This window comes from Aristolochia californica, unplaced genomic scaffold, assembly GCF_029961685.1.
Source record: "Aristolochia californica isolate CCGP_79_NKW_82.1479 unplaced genomic scaffold, dmAriCali1.0.hap1 SCAF_9, whole genome shotgun sequence".
Classification (NCBI taxonomy): Eukaryota; Viridiplantae; Streptophyta; class Magnoliopsida; order Piperales; family Aristolochiaceae; genus Aristolochia; species Aristolochia californica.
The window spans coordinates 567069-588534 of record NW_027182290.1 but is presented as its reverse complement, the minus strand read 5'-3'; the positions used below and the strand labels follow the sequence as shown (position 1 = coordinate 588534).

At 36.6% G+C, this 21466-nt stretch overlaps 3 protein-coding genes and 1 pseudogene across 3 annotated transcripts; 3 read left to right on the top strand and 1 right to left on the bottom strand.

The window, feature by feature from the left end:
- The first annotated feature begins 1812 nt into the window (after positions 1-1812).
- Positions 1813-3655, top strand: LOC137940101 (purine permease 1-like). Its single transcript, XM_068785022.1, has 2 exons — positions 1813-2559; positions 3317-3655. The coding sequence occupies exons 1-2, from the start codon at positions 1813-1815 to the stop codon at positions 3653-3655; spliced, it is 1086 nt and encodes a 361-aa protein (XP_068641123.1).
- A 2226-nt stretch (positions 3656-5881) lies between these two features.
- On the bottom strand, positions 5882-11725 carry LOC137940100 (chaperone protein dnaJ 1, mitochondrial-like; annotated as a pseudogene).
- A 40-nt stretch (positions 11726-11765) lies between these two features.
- Positions 11766-17178, top strand: LOC137941302 (pentatricopeptide repeat-containing protein At5g09450, mitochondrial). Its single transcript, XM_068786652.1, has 3 exons — positions 11766-11855; positions 11943-12234; positions 16095-17178. Exons 1-3 carry the CDS (start codon positions 11821-11823, stop codon positions 16989-16991), a joined length of 1224 nt encoding a protein of 407 aa, XP_068642753.1. The 5' UTR covers positions 11766-11820; the 3' UTR covers positions 16992-17178.
- A 372-nt stretch (positions 17179-17550) lies between these two features.
- Positions 17551-20974, top strand: LOC137941304 (pentatricopeptide repeat-containing protein At5g27460). Its single transcript, XM_068786653.1, has 2 exons — positions 17551-17607; positions 17771-20974. The coding sequence occupies exon 2, from the start codon at positions 17810-17812 to the stop codon at positions 18740-18742; it is 933 nt and encodes a 310-aa protein (XP_068642754.1). The 5' UTR covers positions 17551-17607; positions 17771-17809; the 3' UTR covers positions 18743-20974.
- The last annotated feature ends 492 nt before the right edge of the window (positions 20975-21466 follow it).

Below are 21466 nucleotides of genomic sequence, written 5' to 3'. Positions count from 1 at the left end.
TAGGACCCAAACACCGTGGCCATCTTATGGGATTGAACAACATCGGATTCTTTCTAAATCTCGACGGTTTCCTTTCAGCCATATGTAACCAGGCTATCGATAATTAATTTCTCCATATTCCAATGAAAACTTACGGTTGGAAGTGACTCATTAATCCAGGTGTGAACCCTTTAAAAAGCCAAATGGGAGTAAATCGTTCAAAGACCCATTATTCTTTAACTTTTCCCTTGTTAGTGCATCGGACATTATGATCAAAGAGATTAATTCCACTAAAACCATTATAGGATCATCCACCTGAAACTTGTTTGTCTAAGACGGGGAGAATCCTCTTAGCGTCTACACAAAACCCATTTGCAGTCTTTTTTGAATGAAAATAGCAGAGCAGGTAATAAAAGACTTTCAGATATAGAAAGAAGAGGAGACACTCAAAGTTCATTAATTAGTAGACTGAAATTAAAACTCCGTTCCCATGGTTCAACATGGAGCATTATACAATTTTCGCTTAGTAAGAACGTAAACAAGAGTCCTGTTTTCAGTGTTAGACTTGTCAGACAAGACTTGTTCTATCTTACATCTCGTTGAATCATCCATGAAGAGTTTGTTTAATGAAAAAGAAAGGGTTTTTACTGCTTCCTTCTCTTGAATTATACACTATCGACAACAGCCCGAGGGTTGGACCACCAATATGGCCTCCATGCCAGAGCTTGAGAGTTCTCTAGTAATGGCTGGTCGACTTGACTTGATCTGCTGCCAGTATCATAGAAGGAGATTGATGAATAAGACTGCGACCGCAAGTGTATAAATCCAACCCAGAATGGACCCATTTTTGTTTTTATCGTTTTTCTCTTGATGAGTCTTGTATATAATATGATACTTTTTGTGATTCTCCCTATTCACTCTCATTTAGATATTGGTGCAACACTCTTTCAAATTAACGCTTCAAATGTAAGCAATTTCAGTTCTATTGTTCTCAAAGTCAAGGAGGAAACATTACATTAAATTACTAAATAACAAAAAGGAATCTAGAGATCTTTACATTTTTGAAGTTAAATATAAGAGTGTGTATGTCAAACAAATTACTTCTTGATCAGCATTTTTCCCTCTATAAATCAAATTACTTCGACCAGCTTCTCTTCTGCGTTTCCGACCAGCAAAGATTTAGGAGGTATCAGATAAATATAATCCCTTCAGTTATCGGATAAGACCCCATCTGATTAATCCCATGTTGTATTTATCTTATCAAGTAAAATTTATCTTCTCTATTTAGTATAAATATCATATTACGGGTATAGTTCGGTTCATCATTTTTTCCGTTTTAACAAATCTCTCTGTGTGCTTATTAAATTGTTGCCAATGTGTCTTTGACTACGTCCACTGAATGTTTTGTCAAAGATGGTGTACGGCCATTTCACAAATTTTCAAGTGAGAAAGCTGTCCATCCCACGAGGTTTTCATCGTCCGCAGTATTTCTTAGCATTATGGAGCTAGTTTAGTGACTCGAGCTCTATAAGTCAACCATGTCGATAGTCACTCCACTTGTCTGCCCAGATTATTGGGGCCTCTGTGCTTGTGCATGTAAGTTTAAACGCTTTTTGGCTGTTTGTACCAGATTGTATTTTATTTACACTATTTTCCGACCAGCTCTCATGTAAGTTGAAGCTTTCAGCTTGGTCGGTTAGTTGACGATGAGCTGCCCACTCTGTTTGATTGTCTGCCAAAGTCTCTGGTTCAAGACAGTACCACGGCTCAATATAAGAGCTCTGGTGTGGAGGAAAAAATCCAGGAGTAGAGCTCGAGATCATGTCTTCGTCCATGGATGTCGAGGCTTCTGGGGCTGCAGCAAACGAGCGAGCTCAAACGATGGCGCCCCTACAAAAGAAACAGACGCGGTGGGGTCTGTTGCTGGTTTACGCAGCCTTCATGGCCGTCGGAACCATCGGTGGCCCACTGTTGCAGAGGCTCTACTTCATTCATGGGGGCGGCCGGAAATGGCTGTCCAGCTGCCTTCAGACGATCGGCTTCCCATTCATGTTCGTCCCCTTGTTTTATCTCTACACAAGACGTTTCGGACGGAGGAAGACGAAGTTCTTCATTGGGCCCAAGCTGTTCTTTGCCAGCGCTTTCCTGGGAATGCTTCTCGGCGCGGATAATTATCTATACTCTGCCGGACTCGCCTATCTCCCGGTCTCCACCTCTTCTCTCCTCTTCGCCACCCAGCTCGCCTTCACCGCTCTCTTCGCCTTCATCATCGTCCGGCAGAAATTCACCTTCTATTCCATCAATTCTGTCATGCTGATGACTCTCGGGGCCGTGGTGCTGGCTCTCCACACGGCCAACGACCGCCCGCCAGGCGTCAGCAATGGGAAATACTTCATGGGGTTCTTCTTCACTTTAGCAGGCGCCGTTCTCCTCGGCTTCATCCTGCCGTGCATCGAATTCTGTTACAGCAAAGCCGGTCAGGCTGTCACTTACACCGTGGTTATGCAATTTCAAGTCGTTTTTACCTTGTCTGCAACCATTTTCTGCTTGATCGGAATGGCCATAAATAATGATTTCAAGGTACGTAGCTCTTCTGCAAGTCAAGCCAAGATGTTTCTCACCCACATTTGCTTCATTTCCTGCCACTTTGATTCTTCTTCGAGTCCCATTCTCAAATTCAGTTCTCTTTGCTTCTCTTGGAAGCTTCTTCTCAAAATGTAAACATATGAGCCAGATTCTCTTCTTTTGGGTTTCTCCATTGAGCTCCTCTTGTTTCGGGGGGGGGGGCGAGCTAGGAAAGGAGATCAATTCACATGGGCTGCTTCAATTACAGAAACATTGAGCAGCCCGAGCAGGCCGAGTTCCAAGATAATATTCACCTTCCTCATTTCCGTTCTTGTTATTCTTCCCACCAGCATAAAGATTCCTCATTTCCCTTCTTATTATTCTTCTACATTGATGCATTCTCCAGAGTTGTTAGATATTTTGCCTCTCTAGCTCTATAATTTTTCTCAGATGCCTAATGGATAACTTAGGTGAGCTTGGGCTGTTCTTACTTCATCTTCTCCAAAAGATTAAGCTTTCACATTAAATAAACAAACCCTTATCATGTTAGTAAGTTTCTTTTCTAACTAATAAATATAATATCTTTGTACTCACTAATCCACGATATTTAAGTTTAACAGCTACTCACCCTTTGACAATATTTAAATAATCAATAAAGTAAGTTATCCTCATATTTTTCTAAATTAGGCTGCTTCTCGTCCCTATTTGAAATTTCTTTATTCACTTTAATTTCTCTTCTAGATATTTTATAAAACTTTATTGTGGTTTGCAGATCATCCCTAGAGAGGCAAAGGAGTTCGCAATTGGAGAGGTGAAGTACTATGTGGTAATAATCTCAAGTGCGGTAGTTTGGCAATTCTTATTCATTGGAACTCTGGGAGTTGTTTACTGCAGCTCATCCCTTTTTGTTGGAATATTTTCCTCTGTGTTACTTCCACTAACACCAGTAGCTGCCGTTATAGCCTTCGATGAGAAGTTCACAGGGGAGAAGGGGATGTCCTTGGCTTTATGCCTATGGGGTTTCACCTCTTACTTCGTTGGAGAGTACAAGAGAGCAGGAAGGCAAGTACCTTCAGTTGAACCAGCAGAGGTGGAGGGTGATGGTCTTTAAATCAAGAAGAAGCCCCACAAGAGAGAAAACGATGAATTCATAACAGCATGACAGGAAAAGGGAGCCCAATCTGTTGCGTTATATCGCTACAAAGATGCTGTAAAAATAGATTTCCAAATACTTTGTTCAGGAAAGAACAGTGAAAAGAAACACAAATCTTTGTATTCTCTCACCTTGTAGGGTTCAGAAATCTCGATTCCAGACCTGGTTTTGATGTGATTGATGAACGAAAATTTGTAATCTCTCTTTTTAATGTTTAAACAGATCCGTCAGTTTTAGTGAGGTATCTACAGCAAATAATGGTGTATTATGTATGAGAGGGTGACATAATTGTAGTTCCATATGAATCTACCAATTCTTATATGCAAAGTACACTAATTTAATCTAATCGACTAAGTTCTAACCAATAGCTCCGGTTAGTTAATTAGTAAAAGTTCATGTATTGGTGTGTCTGTGAGAGACTAGCGTAGCAGCACAGTAGTCGCGGCAGATTTTTATTTTATCCTCTCGGTAAACTAATTCAAGATCAATCGTTGACTTGGTTTTTTTATTCCGTCAAAAAGGAAAAAAATATAATTGTCAGAGCCTCGAAATCCGGCCTCAAGAAGTAAACTTAGAAAGTCTAACCCTTGTGACAGTTTAAACAATTCTTCCGAGGAAATCCCAGATCATCGTTCTTTGTTTTTGTTGTGGAAGAACGAAGGCAAGCATGAATCCCAACATCCTCAATGAAGAAAATGAAAATTAAACTACTGAAACTGGTGATGAATTCATATCTCGAAGATGGATCAATATTCAGAGTACCCATCTTTAAAAATGGCCGCATGTACGAGAATGCTCAAGTATTTATCTGAATGAGTCTTCAATGGAAGACTACCAAAACTTGTCAAATGAGACATATCGGAGGACTCTTTGAATGATCAAAATTTAATTGACCAAGTATAGACGGGAAAAAATAGCCCTGTCAATGAAGGAGGAGATGTCGGTATTCGGAAGAAATGAAACTTAGATGATTATTCACAGATTTGAATTGGGCAAAGTCCACCACTTGTTTGTCCATAAATAAACTAAGAGGAAGAGAATTCAATGCCGTGAGGGTCGTTTGGTTGAAATGTAACCAAAGCTTGAGTAAGCCGTGACGAGTAAAGGATGCACGGAATATCTTTAATTTGCAGTCAAGGGCTCATGAGCTAGATCTCTGAATCATGAATGGATATTAAGGAGGATAAGATCTTTTACCTGTTCCACAGTATCAATCGAAACTAGACAAGGTACATTAGGTCATACTTTCAATATATATTTTTCTTTTAGAAATTGCTTGGTCAATTTTATTTTATTTTTTGTAAATGTTGAGTACATTTGCAAATCAGCAATTTAATTGCTTCTGGTTGCCACTAAATGTGGTAATTCAATTGCTGTTAATGGCGTCCACAAATAGTGTCACTAACACTATTTTTACAACTTTTATATGCAGCATATGTAACATTGGCAGATTTTAAGTTGTATTTGTTATTGCATTAGACATAAGACCAGCTAATAATCTTTGTAACTTGAGTTGAGCCTTGAATAGGCAAGACCAATCCTCACCCCAAAAAGTTTGAAAGAAACTGTTGTAGCTGAAAAGTAGAAGTTGAAAGTTGTATTTGCTATTGCATCACTAATAAGACCTTGTGTAGGCAAGCAATGCAAAATTCCCTTTCTAGGTCTAGGCTGGTGTGCCTAATGAACTACTAAAAATTTATGTGCTTGTCTAGGTTTGTATAGGATAGTGCAGGGTAAAAAAATCCTTTTATGGGTCTAAGTTAATGTGACTAGTTAGTTGTTATAAATCAAGTAAAGTGTGCTATTATAACTTTAACTGTTATGGTCAATTGAGTTGTGTAAGTCTTTATGTGGGTAACAATGTAGTTAGTCTTATATGCGATTTGTTGTAATGATGAAGGGTCACCCAAACATAGTAGAGCCTCTAAGTTCTCAAACATCTTGGTGGGTAGACTAACAATCCGCATGATAAAATCAAGTTAAAAAAATCCAAACTCAATTTTATTTGTCAAGTTAAAAATAATTTAACCTTGTTTATTAGTTGCATAAAAGTTATAATTTGGATTATATTAATTCAGGTTTCAACAAAACTCAATCAAAAGAAAAAAAAATAGTTATCAAAAGTTTATAAGATGTCATTTTAAATCTTGTGAGTAATCAATCAATAACAACTACTTGTGTTGGTAAGGACATAAAATGAAAATTCTCACTCAAATTTTCTGAGCAACTTTTTAGTATGAATCCCATCACCGTCTAAGACGCAAATAAAAATAAAAATAAAAATCTGAAAAATTGTTCATGTTGGAAAAAAAATTCTGTATATTTTACCTTGTTATTTGGCCACGGTGGGAAGCAGCATACATGTTTTCAAGCCTGGTTCCTTCTGTCTGAACACGGTCGGCGAAAGTCTTTCTCTTCGCCCTAAACTTTCTTTTTCCTTATTAATGAATGACTTGAACTAGATGTGGCTTGAGTTGCTGCTTCGAGTTGTCTCAGGAAACTGTGTTGCCACTGTAGTATTGCCATGACATTCTTTTGCCTCTACATCACATAATTTACAAGTAAATGAAGGTTTTTCACTCAGTATACGTGTATCACTATTTATTATCTCATCCAAAAATTTGAATCTTACATTTTAGTATATCTCTAAGGAGTCTCTATAGGCTTAACTCAACCTGGTGAAACAGTTGTATTCTTGATATTCTCTACACTTTCGGCCTTGAAACTTTTAACCTAATAATTGTTGGATGTCCAAATGAAAAAGTAAAAAAGTACAATGGTGGGAATTTTCTAAATGAAGTTAAGAAGGGAGGTAGGTGAAAAACTGCAGCAAAATGCAGACACAAATATAGGTCTTTTTGTATGAAGACTTGCAGAAGAAATGTATATGGAACAACTGCCTGGGTATGTTGCTCAAAGGGAGATAAGCACAGTGTGCAAGCTCTAGAAAACTATACATGGTTTGAAGTAGAGCCCACAAGAATAGTTTGAGAAATTAAATATAGTGGTAATGTCATTTAGGTTCATCAAAGGTCATTGTAAACACTACTCATTTATTTTGTGTAGACAATCTGGTGTTGTTGTTGCAGTGATGTATGTAGATAATATTGTACTCACTAAAGATGATATTAAAGGGATGAGGATGTGAAGAAGCATCTCAAACAGCATTTTCAAACAAATGACCCTAATATACTTGAATACTTTGGGAATAGAAGTGACCAAAAGCAAGATGGATATGATTTTATCTCAGAGGAAGTATGTGGTTCATATGTTGAGTGTTCTACAGTGAGCAAAACCTGCAGATCACACATATGGAGATGAACTTGAACTTACAGGATGACATAGTCCACTACTTAGAGATAGAACTATGTATCAGAGATTGGTTGGCCAATTGATCAATGCTATTGTTAGTAGACCAAACATATCATTTGCAATTAGTGTTGTGAGTCTTTATGAAAACTCACAGGAAGGTGCATCTTGAGGCAACACAAAGATGAGATACTTGAAAAAGGTTCCAAGTAAAGAGTTGTGTTATGAACCACATGGATACTTAAATATTGTGGGCTTTTCACATGTAGAGTAAGTGGGATTGAAGTTAGATAGAAAATACTATAGGGTATAGTGTGTTTGTAAGAGGTATCCATGTAAGCTAGAAGAGTAAAAAGTAGAATCTAGATGCCAGATCAAGTGATGAAGTTGAACATAGCAATGAAACATACTGCGAGTGAGCTTACATGGGTGAAATCCGTGTTACAGAAATTTGGTCTAGAGAAAAGTGGTCGAATAGAATTGAATTGTGATAACCAAACAACAATCTTCAATCTAGTGTTCAATGAGAGAAGCAAACATGTAGAAGTGGATTATTATTTTATTCGCGATACAGTGGTAAGTAGAAAAGTGGCTACTCCATATGTAAGGACCACTAATCAAATTGGAGACATATTCACCAAGGCCCTTGGAAAGAGTAACTTCATTAATTTTTGTTCCAAGCTATGGTTGGGTGGATATATGCCACAACTTGAGAGGGACAGTTAAAATTCAGGTGTATTTTGATAATTTTACTAGGATATTATTATGTCTTGATGTTCTACCTAACAAGAGCTTAAGTAGGGAAGTCCAGTGATGTAAGGTTTATCATTTTTTATTACAGTTCAATGGTGATAAGTAGCACGAGTGTCATAAGGGCAATATGATCCTTGCCATTGTACTTCACATAAGCTGTTTCATAAGAAGAATTAGAGGTAAACCACACACCTCAACGAGACTGGAATTGATGCAGTCTCTTTCTCCCCTCTTCTTCTCTTTCTTCTCCCCTTCTCCTGTCTCCAATCTTTCTCCTTCTCTCAATTACAGAAAGTCAATCACTTTCTTCAATCCAAATACTTTACTAACTGAAGCTGCTACTAGATAATCTAATGACTCTGATCACTTCAAAGATAATTTTTGGTCATTAATTTTGTTTATATAAAATAAACTTTGGTCGAACGATGAATATCTCGCCATATTTTAAAACCATTGTAATACATAAAAACAGTGTTTTCATGTATCTGAGTCAGGCATTCTGACTCATCTTGGACCCATTCTAACCCAAATTATTTGCCCGAAACACAAGCCAACTTGGCGAGATGCACAATCATGATATGAAGTTAAGAGGATCATAATGATTCTAAAGAATCATTCAAGGTAACATCACAACCTCAGCCCCAAAATATTCAAAAGATAAAGCAGTTTCCATAGCCCATCAAAACCACAGGGACTATTATGAAATTTATGTAAAATATCAAACAGAATAACAAAATATATAGGTTACCAGACTGGAAAACACGACCTCCGCTATTTCTGGCCCCAGGAACACGAACTGTGTCTCCAGATTCCACTCCTTCAGCAAATAAAATTAGAAGGTGCACATCAAATGTACAACCAGTACCAATTTAGGATTTTCCATGAGTGCGTAAATGTGAAATACCAGTTTCCACATGGTCCATTTATTAACAATGAAAATCACCTGCAGGGATGGTAACTTCGACATCCTTGACACCTTTGACTACCCCAGATCCTTTGCAAGCCAAACAATATTCCTGAACACAAAATATCAGCTCCAATAAGTCAGTCAAACTACCAGATGAAATCTAGAGATTGAGACTTCTTCACCAAAATTAGCAGCAGACTCTTAACTCGACCATCTCCTTTACAACCACTGCATGTTGACGTGAAGGTGGAAGAGTAACCTGCTGAGATATTTGAAACAAATCAACAGCAGTTTCATACTTTCTGTGAGAAGTGAACTCCACGTATAACTTATGCATATATAAGTATTTACTCTGCCTTTTCCTCTACAAGTTGGACATATGTTTGGTTTAGGCATGAGCAGATGCCCAGTTCCATCTGCATTTCCGTGGTGAAAGAAAAACAGAACAAAGTTAATCTATACAGTAGGACCAAATTACTTTAAAAGTTATCAGTTTTTTCTTGCTTGTTATGTTAGTGATATCTTCCCAAGTCTTTTAACATTCACAATAATGAAACACATGCTTTCTAATGTGTGATCTTAACTCCATGTGACTACAAAATGGACTGAAAAAAACAGTTTTCCTTTCCATATGCATGACTGTAACAACCAAGACTTGAAGGCATTATGTTTACTCACAACAAGAATCACAAGGGACGTCTGCATCAAGAGGCAGATGCCTTGTGCACCCATTAGTAGCTTCAACAAATGAAAGAGAAAGCTCCACCTACAAATTCCATGAAAAAAGCTCAATATATTTGAAATGCCACTTCAAATTAAGCTTCCACGTGATCAAATGGTAACAGTCAACCTCTATATCCTTTGGAAAGTTTTCTGTTACACCATCTTCAAATAACTGCAGAAACATCGAAGTTCTTTAAGCATAAAGTGCAGTTAAGTCATATGTGTGGAAAAAAGAAAATGGCAAAGTACAGGTTTGTTGTATCTTTTGAACCATAACACACCTCAGAAAAATATTTTTAGAATGTATCTGAGAAAGGTTCCTGATGGCCATAACCAAAGGCCCTTGAACCACAATAGTATGCTCTAGTTCTAGCATCATGAGAGTATTCTCCGGGTTCAGTATCATGAGAGTATTGTCTGGTCTCATCACCACCAGAGAGTTCCTTCAATTGCATACAGGCAACAAGCATTAAGCAGTTGCAATAAAAGTGGATGAATTTGGACAGAAAATGGTCACATAATTTTTACCTCATCATATCTTGTTCTCTTTTCTGGATCTTGCAAAGTCTGCAGTTTACCTTTCACGGATGATGAACTAAATTACCAAACATTGCTAAACATCTTGAGAATCTTCAGTGATATTCTACATACAAACCTCGTAAGCATCTCTTATTTCTTGGAACTTTCTCTTGGCTGAAGGGTTATTCTTATTTCTGTCTGGATGATACTTTTTGGCCAGCTGCATGACTCTAGTATTAGCCTACAAATCGAAAAGACAATTTTGAAGTGATTTACAACATAACTGTCAAATGTAACATACAAAATATAAAGAAAAGAACCAACAGATTTCCGATCAAAAGTAGCTACCACATTTCCATATTGCTGACAGCTGGGTATTGCAAGACTTGCAACAAGATGTAATAAAAATGAATGTTCCAAAAGAAAAGTATGTACAGTAGATTTCACATTTCCTTCAGATTTTTTTATTTTTAAAAAACTTATTAGTTAAATCTGATTTATTCATTGGTGGCAAAATATTTTATTGAACCGACACAAGATAGAAAAAGTAGCAGCGGCCAAGTAAGATTTCATTTGACATTTACATCTGATCTTAGAATAAGAGAATCAAAGCTAAAACCAAACAAAAAAGTACAAGCATAAACATAAGCATTCCAATTAAGAGAAAGATCATGCTAAAATTTGCAGCAGCATGTCGAATTGAGCAATCCACATCTATCAGTGGGAATGCTGAAACAACTTGTACGTAATATTCACAAAATGAGAGTGAGGCACTATATAGACCTTGTGTAGTAAAAACGAAAGTTACCCAGCTTTAATGTCACGCCGGTACATGTACACGCTTCATGGAATGCCTTTTTAATTTCATCACGAGAAGCAGTTTTTGGGACACCAATAATTTCATATAAGTCTCGTTCCGTTGCCAAACATTTTCCTGTTAAAAGCAACGCGTTGAACAGAATTCAGTATTCACGAAAGAAACTGAAATAGAAAACTCAAAACGACTCGACGATGGAAAAAACCTCAAAGATGACTAATAAACTATTAGCAAAAAGTACCATACGGGTAACGTGGAAATGACGGCTGAATGTTCCTCTCCCGACATCAAACTTGTAGCCATGTAATGCTGGAATAAAAACACCATGACTCAGTTAAACAACAAGAGTAGGTAACTAAACACACTGACATAACAGAGTCAACAAACACGGAGCAGACGAAATTGATCGAAGAAAAGTGGAAGCCCCAAGATTTTTGTTTAGGCGATGGAAATACGCATCAGAAACGGTAGATAACAGGTAACGATGTGGCTGCACATCGAAAACACCAAGCGGTCGAGTCTTCCCATCGGGAAATAACTCGCCCCCTGCGTTCCCGAGGGCTTAGGAATTAGGACGAAGGAGGGAGAATAATTCGCTAGTCCGCGGCAAAATGGAGCCATACGAAACTTAAATCTCTCATTTGATCATGTGGTAGCGCAGTGCAATTAGAGAAATGGATACTTACTGCATATATTAAATTGGTTTAAATACAAAAAAAAAAGAGAATAAACATGAGAAATATTAAATAAATAATTTTTTTTTAATGAAAATGTGAAATTGTTGTTTAGAATAGTATTCATAGATAGAATGATACTTTTATTATCTTCATTTGTGTTTTATCATTTTTTTATTTCAGAATCTTTTTGGTCTTTCGTAAAGAAAAAATATTATCTCTATCTGTTTATTTCCATAATTTTTTACAAATGAAATATTTAACCCCGGTGCATTGTGGTGTCGCAATCTACGACGCCTCGCGGGTTACTCTATTAAACCTTGCATTCCAGGTTCCAACAACGCATCGAAACTTTGAAGTCTGAACTCAAATCAAGAAAAATCATAAGAGGCTGTAGCTGCCGTAGGCAAACTGCTAAGCCATGGCAACTCGATCGCTATTCTTCCTCCTCAAACGGTAATACTATCTCTGTATCTGTTTTTGTTTCTGTTTATTAGCTCCAAAATGGATAACTCTATTGACAATGATGAACAAAAACCCTAGGTCCTGCCACAACAATCACAGGTCCCCAGCCCTGTTCTACGTCAAGGATCAAACTCCATTAAGATGGTTCTCATCTGGTGCTTTAAAAGTTGATTCCGCGAAGGAATCCTCTGCCCTCACCTCATCGGCGGATGATCTGAAAAGCCGAATCTTTCGACTGAGATTCTCCAAACGAAGCGCGACAAATGCTCTCCAACGGTGGGTTAATGAAGGGAACAAAGTATCTCTTCAAGAGCTTCGACAAATTGCCAAGGAGTTGAACCGAGCTCAGCGGTACAAGCACGCTCTCGAGGTTGGTGATATTTTTATCTTTACGTGAGCTGTTTACTGTTCTTTAATCTGTGATCGTTGTAAGAGGATTTTATGCGTAAGAAAATTAATCTGATAAATTGTCCGATCAAACCTGTCATTATATAGTCGTCTGCTTATTATGCTGTTCAATTATACAAATAATATATATAAATACACACACACATATATGTGTGTGTGTGTGTGTGTGTGTGTGAGTAAAGTTGTTAAAATTTTTATGCGTATACGTCCAAGTGTTATCGTGAATGAATATTGATCTATTTTTTAAAAAGAGATTCTTTATTGACTTGTTATCCTAGTTACACCCAATGTTCAACACTAAAAGATGAATCCTAGAACAATTAAACAATTGAACATTAATAGAAGACTAAAATAACTAAAACATTTTTAATCGAGACTCTTATGTGAGACCTCCTTCCATGACTCTTCTTAGACTTCACCATATTAATTATGGCTCTGTGAGAATTTTTACTATGAGAGTCATATAAGACTATTCCACATCTGCTCTTTAACACTCCTACTCAAGCTGGACTTTATAACTTCAACTTGAAATGAAAAGTATTTTTGGTATTCAATTTTCCTTTGCAAAAAAAAAAATTCTTCATAAATGCAAAATTTTCATCTTTATGTCAAAAACTTCATTTTTTTTTCTCACTTTTTCTTGAATATTTTGATGACACAAAAATTACTACAAGATGTAGAACAAAATACATTTTTCTTGTACTTTTTTTTCTACTCCCCCCCCCTCAAGTTGGAGATAAAAAGAACATAGAGACCCAACTTAGAAAAAACACAATATGGAAGAAGAAAATCACTCCTAGCCATACGACAAAGTTCCGTACACCGGTCTAAATGGTCATAATTTGAAACACACTCCACTCAATTTTAAAAGTAGAAAAACAACTTAGCTTTAGGGCACAACAAAGAGAATACTTATATTTTTTGGGCAACTCAAACACAAATTACCTTTTGGGCGAATAATAAAAGACTTAACTCAAATTGGACGTTGGGCACACTCCTAGACGTTTTAGGTAGTGGGTTTAGGCATTGTTCTGAAGTGATGAAAACACTAGATGATAAACTAAAGAAATACTATAGGAAAATAACTTTAACAGTAAGGAGGCGACTACGCAACACTCAAACTTCCAAATGAATCTAGAATGCGACGTTTTAAAAAAAAAATAAGGGGAAAATATAACGGTAGAATTAATAAATTTGACCAATGATTTTTTTTTTTTTTTTTTGGGTAACCACAAATTTTTAGAGTTGACTATGTAGAAGATACACAACCAAGTAACAAAAACTCAAAATTTGAAAACAACATTGAAGTAGGATATTGCATACCTTGAATGAGCACATTATGGAATGATTAAATATGACCAAAACTTTTTTATTAGAAGAGAAATTTGGTTAAGAAGCTAGGGTTCTTGAAGAAAAAGAAGTTCAATTCATGTCAATGCGTGGAGAGATAATAGGAGAGAAAATCAGAAAATGAGAGATATTCGATAGAACAGACCTCTGGCACTTTTGATATCCATATCTCTCAAAATATAGTTCAGAATCACAAACGGCTTATTTTTCAAGAAACTAGACTTAAAGAACTTTAATTTGACACGTATTTTGACATAAAAAACTTCGTTTGTGAATCTTTTCTAACCTCTTGATTTGATTTGTTCTGTAGTTTGACCTTTGTTGACTCCAATGTGAATATATCTTTATAGATAGATCAGATTGACATAAAATTTGCTGCTTCTGAAAGTAGAATTTTATAACTTTCATTCAAGTATAATTTTATTTTCATGGCAAACTGCTTATCGAAGGAGACTCTAAGATTGCCATTAGCTGGTTTTCAAAAGATAGTTGCCCCCCTTGGCTCCACTGGCCAACCATTGATTGTATTGTTGACATTGTGTCATTCATTCATTGTAATTGGAACCTCGTTCCTAGATCAACCAATTTTTGGCTGATAAATTGTCAAAATTCGGAACCTCTCAACAATCTCTCATTGTTTGGGAAGGCTTCCCCCCTTGTAATATACTCGTTTGAACTCTCTCTTAATAAAATTCAACATCATTTAAAAAAAAAAGTATCACAAAATATACTTATTTTTAGAGAAAAAACTTATAGATTTCGGGCTCTGTAATCTAGTTGAATTGAGTGCTCTTTCTTTTTTAGCTAGCATGACCATTGACCCTTGTAAAATTGATCTCCCTCTAGAAAACTTAGATTGAGAATTGGTTTGATAAGGTAGAAAATAGACTTATAGATTTTTTTTTTTACATATAAATCTCCATATAAAGTCTCCTTCTTTATGGCATAAAAAAGTTTGAAAATTGAAGTTTTTTGCAGTTGCTCGAACCTCTCTTGTTGCCTTACCTTTTTTTGCTTCAAATATCAATTTCTCTTTGTAGAAAGCTCCGATTGCCAAACTTTTTTTTGCATTGGAAAGTAGACTTGAAGATCTTTCCGTCAATATATAATTTGCAATATGAAAAGTTTAGTATGAAGGTGCAAATGCCAAGAAAACAACGGGTATTGGGGCAAGAAAGAAAGAAAAAAAAAAAGAATACAATTTTAAACTACTAGACATGATAGATTAGAAAAGGATCACATAATAATTGTGGGTTGATCGAGTCAACTTACAGAATCTACTTTGATTCCATGTTGAATTTTTGAAAAAGAGAAATACTTTATTGACTTGTTGTAATTTGAATACAATGAGCTTCTATTTATAATAGAAAAAACAAAAAAAATCAATTACAATTAAACAACCCTTATTCTAGTTACACCCAAAGTTAAACACTAAAAGATGATTCCTAAAACAATTAAACAACTGAACATAAATAGAAGACTAATATAACTAAAACACCTTTAATTGAGACTCTTCTGTGAGACCTCCTTCCATGAAACTCTTTTTAGACTCCACCATATTAATTATGGCTCTATGAGACTTTTTATTGTGAGAATCATGTAAAACTCTTCCATATCTGCTCTTCAACAAGTATGTTAGAGCAAGACATTGAATTGTTGACTTGAAATGGAATCTGAATCCAGCTTGGGGGCATTTTTTAGCATTTTCTAAGTAGTTCCCTGAAACTAAAAAGGAAACATCGCTTATGGTATTTTTCTATGAGAGATAGAACAATTATCTGTTTTTCGTTTCGCCTTCTATTCATTTTATAATGCTTTCAAGCTCCAATCTCTACTTGATGTTGTTTCCTCTTTTCACATTGTCATATGCTCTTATGAGCTAGTGAATCTCTATGAATCCTTTTTCGTGAGTCCACAATTTTTCCAGTGAACATTGAAGTCATATCTTCTTTAACTAGTTAATATTGACTTGCGAAGCTTGTTTTGACCTCTGGCTTCAGTTCCACAATCCAATGGGTCCTGTTACTATATCTTAAACAAGATGCGGTATGCATGTATTATTTTCCTTGATTACCAAAAATGGAAAAAGTTTGCTCCTAAAGTGGTATTTTGGTATTTAAAGAAAATAATATTTGACTGCAAAGACTTCTCACCCCAAAAGTCTTCAAAGAGTATTCCACAGTGGGGGCATTTTAACTTCAGGCTACAACCCTCTTAATTTCTTAACTTGCTTGAGCTCATAAAGGTTGAGGAAATCTTTCAAACTACTATATTACTAAAGAATCTGTATTCCTTTCTTTCTCTTCTTCTACTATACTTTTTTATCTATTTCTTTTTCTCACTAGTCACTGTTTTTCTCTAATTAGTAGATGGAAATAAATCCTTAAGATTGTGGTTAAATACTACAATTCTTCATTCCGTCTTTCCTGAAGAAATAGTTGAAATTTCTGTAAAACTGATATTAGCTTGCAGATATCGGAGTGGATGGTAACACATCCAGAATTTGAATTGGCAGACCATGACTATGCTGTTCGAATAGACTTAATTACTAAAGTCTTTGGTACCAGCTCTGCTGAAGAGTTTTTTGAAGGACTTCCACCAATTGCAAAAACTGGGGAAACTTACACAGCCCTCCTCCATTCTTATGCCTCAGCAAAACAAATTGAAAAGGCAGAGAAACTCTTTGCGAGAATCAAGGAATTGAAGCTCGCCTTAACTGTGCTCATGTGTAACGAACTGATGACACTGTATATGTCAGTTGGGGAATTGGATAAGATTTCTTTAGTTGTTAACGAGCTTAAAATTCAAAAATTGTCCCTTGACCTATTTACATACAACCTGTGGGCAAGTGCATGTGCTGCCAAATTTGATATAAATGGTCTCAACAGGATACTTGATGAAATGAGTGATGATCCTAATTCAGATGCATGCTGGAGAACATATGTGAGTTTGATTCGCATATATACTATTGTAGGCCATCTTGAAAATTCAAATAACATTGCACCGGTTGAGGCAGAGAAGACAATTACACAGAGAGAGTGGATAACTTACGACTTCCTCATCTGTCTTTATACAAGTCTGGGTGATATAGAGAGGGTTGGTGAGATATGGAGATCTTTGAAGAGGACTTCACAGACAATGACTAGCAGAAACTATTTGTGTGTTCTCTCTTCATATGTTCTGGTTGGACGACTGAAAGAAGCAATGGAGATTGTTGATGAATGGAAGCATTCTGTGCTGGATTTTGACACAGCTGAATGTATGAGGCTTCTTGATGCATTTGGGGAGGTGGGTTTGATGGAAGGGGCAAAGCAGCTTCATGAACTTCTGCTGCAGAAGGATTGTGTACCCATGGATAGGCCTCAGTGATTTTAATCTCATCAGAGTTTTTCTTTTTGTTATATTTGCTTCTTTTTTTTTGTAGAGAGAACAAAGAGTTTGTACTGCATTTTGTTTCAGTTGTCTCTTTCTTATCAATGATGTATGAACCCTCTATTGACAACATCACTTTACCCCTTTTAATTAGACATTTGTTTCGGTGAACATTCACTTATTTCTAATTGTTGCTTATCTTTCTATATTATTTCAAGGTAAGTAAGTTTTCTCCTGTCATTGCATGATTGATCATATTGTGTACCCTGATATAAATCAGAATAATTACTGAGATTTTGCACTTAACTTTTCTTTTCTTTTCTTTTTATCCCCTAAAAGCTCCCCAGTCTTGCATGTTTGTTTACATTCCCATTCTATTTTCACACTATGGTGCTCCATGTTCCTTTCCAAGATTTAATGTCATTGGGAAAAACTTCCTTATATATGTTACATTAAGTAAATTTTTTATTTTTAATTATTTCATTCAGGTTATTTTGTTGAAAAAAATTTTAGGCACCTACTTCTTTTCTTTTATCTGCTAAATGCAGATACTAATGTGGATGGAAGCAAGACAAGCCAATTGCAAGATCTCAGCTGCCGATCATGCCATGAGGTTAGAATTAATTTTAAAAGTCCATGATCTACACGAGGCTGAGGAGTATTTTACAAATATTCCTGACATATCTTCACTGAAGGCTGCATGTCTCCCTCTTCTCAATCATTATGTAAAAGCAAGAAATATAGAAGAAGCTGAATCATTCATGTCGAAATTGCAGGCTTTGGGTCTAACTGCAACCCCACACCCTTTCAATGAGATGATGAAACTATATATAACAACAGGTCACTTCAAAAAGGTACCACTATTCATCAAAGAGATGAAACGAAACAGTATCCCTCGTAATGTTCTTTCCTATAACTTGTGGATGAGTGCTGCACATGCCTTATCTGGGGTTCCTTATGCTGAGATCATTTATAAGGAGATGATGTATGACAAGAATGTAAAGGTTGGTTGGAGCACTTATTGTACCTTAGCCAACTTCTATATTAAATCTGGACTTTCTGGGAAAGCTCTTGATTCCCTTAAAGCGGCAGAGGGGAAGCTATCAACAAAGAATCGGCTTGGTTACTTCTTTCTTATTACACTTTATACTGCACTGGGAAATAAAAGTGGAGTTCTTCGCTTGTGGGAAGCAAGTAAAAAGGTGCCAGGGAGAATCACCTGTGAACATTACAAGTGTGTATTGTCATGTTTGGTGAAGCTTGGCGAAATTACGGAAGCTGAGAGGGTGTTCATGACTTGGGAAAATAAATTAAGGAATTATGATGTCAGAGTTTCTAATGTCCTGTTAAGTGCTTACATGAGGATGGGTTTCATGGAGAAGGCAGAAATGTTACATGATCAAACCATAGAAAAGGGTGCATCCCCAAACTATAAGACATGGGAAATTCTTATGGAGGGATGGGTGAAAAAGAAAGAGATGCCCAAAGCAATAGAGGCTATGAAAAATGGTTGTCTTTTGTTGGAAGAATGTAATTGGCGGCCACCGCATACGACATTAATGGCTATATTGCAGTATTTTGAGGAAATGAATAACATTGATGACGCAATGGTGTATGTTGAAGTTCTATACAAATTTAAACTTACAAGCTTACCAATTTACCATTCATTACTCAGGCTCCATGTTCGTGCACAAAGACCACCTGCCAGGGTTCTTGAGATGATGGAAAAAGACACACAGGTGAAATAACTGGTGGTAGAACAGTGTCTTGAGATTTTCTTCATTCAAATTTCCTGAACCTGGAAAATCATCAAAAAGAAGATCCTGACAACAAAAATATGAACCATGATTATATGCATTGTTCCTCATGGAAAAAAAAGGCTATATGCACCATCATATTCCAAATAGTGTATAAACTGTTGCATCTTGGACGCCCTCCATCTCAAGGCTCTATCACATTAATCTTTGGTAGCAGTGCCAAAGGGATCCCAGGATCGGCATGTGGCTGTGTTTAGAAACTTGGAAGGAAATATTCCGTTTGCGTAAACAGGGCCTCTTGCTTCTACTGATTCGAGTGAAGTTGAATTGAGGTCCTTGCTGGAATTAATCTTTATGGACTTCACGTGTACTTTGATGACTGAAGGAGATTCTCTAAATGTTAAGGACCATGGCAAGGCTAATGCTTCTGGGAGATTTGGATAATATCCTTAACACAATTCATGACATGACTAAGGCTTGGTCTATTGTTTGCAAGCACGCACTTAGAACAGCTAATGGGCTTGCTTATAGGCTAGGTAAGGATCTGACTAGCAAGTTCTTGTTGTTCATGCTCCTTAAATTTCTTTTTCCACTGCCTCTCTTGTCAATGATTAGCTCCAGTGGGGATTGTGATTGTGTTCCTTCTTTTGCCTTTTACTAAAATCTCCAACTTTTCCAGACAAGAAAAAATCTAGAGACCATGTTGAGACAAGCATACATTTCTTCCTGGCAGCAGTATTCTTAGTTTAGGGGAACTTATCCTGCCAGATGTTCTGAATTCCTGTGGTTTTCTCAACTGTCTCCGGCATTTTTGAACTTGATGGCATTCTTATTCCTTACGTTGGGAGAAACAACATAGCTTGCACGTAAGCACTATAAGAGGAGACAAAGCAATATTGAAGCACCATTAGAGAATTGTTTGAAATCCTGGCCTCTCAAATTTAACCATGTTAGTTGTGATCCTCTAGAAATTCTTGAGCTCGTGACCTGGAAGTAAGGATAAATTCAGCTTATTGAAAGTTGTTCTCATAACCATATTAAGCTCAAGTGTTCTGACAACAACTATTTTGGGATGAGGAAGGAGGGGTCCATCTCAACTCTCAATAATCCGTTGTGTCCCAGTTTATGCTTAGGGAAGTTGTAGGGGAATTTGATAATCTTCTCACCATGTCCTCTTTACAGATGGTCTGCTATTGGGTCATCGCCCCAATCATATGGATCTTTCTGCAGTATTAGAATGTTCATACATGTTCCATAATCATTTGATAGTGGACAAAACAACATTTCAATTCCTCTACACACAAGAGCTGGAATCGTTGCGACATAAGACTGTTTTGCCAGAGTGGGGACCTTGTTGATGACATCTGCTTCCTGGAACTCATATTCTCTTCAATATTAGTCCATGAACACCCAAAAGAAATGGAAACTTTACTACAGCTATGTGCCTCTTGGATATAAATGCTAGTGATTTTTCAGGTTGTGGTCTTTGCATTTTTCAAAATTTATGTGGAGAAGGTTGTGGAGTTGCTGTAGCTTGGAAGACAAACCTTGTTGATGACATCTGCTTCCCGGTAGTCAGATCTTATTCTCTTCAAAATTAGAGTCCATGAACACCCAAAAGAAATGGAAACTTTACTACAGCCATGTGCCTCTTGGATATAAATGCTAGTTATTTTTCAGGTTGTGGTCTATGCATGTTTCAAAATTTACGTGGAAAAAGTTGAGTTGCTTGGAAGACAATGAAGGTTGTGGTCTCAGGCTCATTGAGAAGGTGATATATGTTTGATTGTTGGCATCACGAACCATTGACTCATATCTTGGGTGTAACTTTGAAGCCGATTGAGGTTTGGGATCCCGCAGTGTGTACAGAAGAGAGTTCATGCATCAGAAGCAATAAAACTGGCAGACGCTATATAGTGGTTGTTGTTCTGTTAAAAAATAGATTTAACTTGGTTTGTTGCTGGAAAAAATGATGATTGAAGAGGGGGATTCTCACTTTAACAATTTGTTTTATTCCATTTTATGAAATGACGATTTTCAATCCATCAGCTTACTTTGATGTAGTTTTGAATGATTTATACCCTTATTTTTTGTACGAACACCCTTTTTTGCAATGTGGGTTGCTTTCATTTTTTTTTCTACCGAAAGTTGGTCTCTGTACTTTCAGCCATATAAAAAATGGTGAAACCCCCCTTCATGTTTCATGTTGCAGTGCAAACGATTTTGCGGAAGCTTAATGAAGTTGTAGAAGATCAAAAGGGGGGTTTTTAGACTCACAAACGTGCATCATTACATGGTTTAAAGTGCCGGCCATATATCAAGCGGGTATTTTCATTGGTGGCATTTCATTGTGTTCCGGGCTCTTCAGCTATAAGACTGTTCTTAGACAATTCCTGGCTTCTCAGTACCTTGATTGAGCCATGGTGGATCTCAATTGTACAGTATTTGTTAAAGCCTAACAGGAACTCTTATTCTGGCTCATGAGCTTTCTTGAGCTCACTTTCTCCTGTGGGTCATGATCTCAGGAGCTTTACTATTCATCAATCGCACTAAATCAACAAGTGTAATTATTAAGCGCAATTACTTTCGTCTAATAATATCTAAAAAGATAAATTTTCTTGTTAGCAAAAATTTTAAAAAAAACAAAGATCAAATCAACAGTGTAATTATTAAGAGCAATTACTTTTGTCTGATAATATTTAAAAAGAAAAGAGT

Coding starts and splice junctions, on each gene's coding strand:
- LOC137940101 (XM_068785022.1), top strand. CDS start 1,813: ATGGATGTCGAGGCTTCTGGGGCTGCAGCAAACGAGCGAGCTCAAACG. Junction 2,560..3,316: donor CCATAAATAATGATTTCAAG/GTACGTAGCTCT, acceptor TGTGGTTTGCAG/ATCATCCCTAGAGAGGCAAA.
- LOC137941302 (XM_068786652.1), top strand. CDS start 11,821: ATGGCAACTCGATCGCTATTCTTCCTCCTCAAACG. Junction 11,856..11,942: donor CTATTCTTCCTCCTCAAACG/GTAATACTATCT, acceptor CAAAAACCCTAG/GTCCTGCCACAACAATCACA. Junction 12,235..16,094: donor GGTACAAGCACGCTCTCGAG/GTTGGTGATATT, acceptor ATTAGCTTGCAG/ATATCGGAGTGGATGGTAAC.
- LOC137941304 (XM_068786653.1), top strand. CDS start 17,810: ATGATGAAACTATATATAACAACAGGTCACTTCAAAAAGGTACCACTA.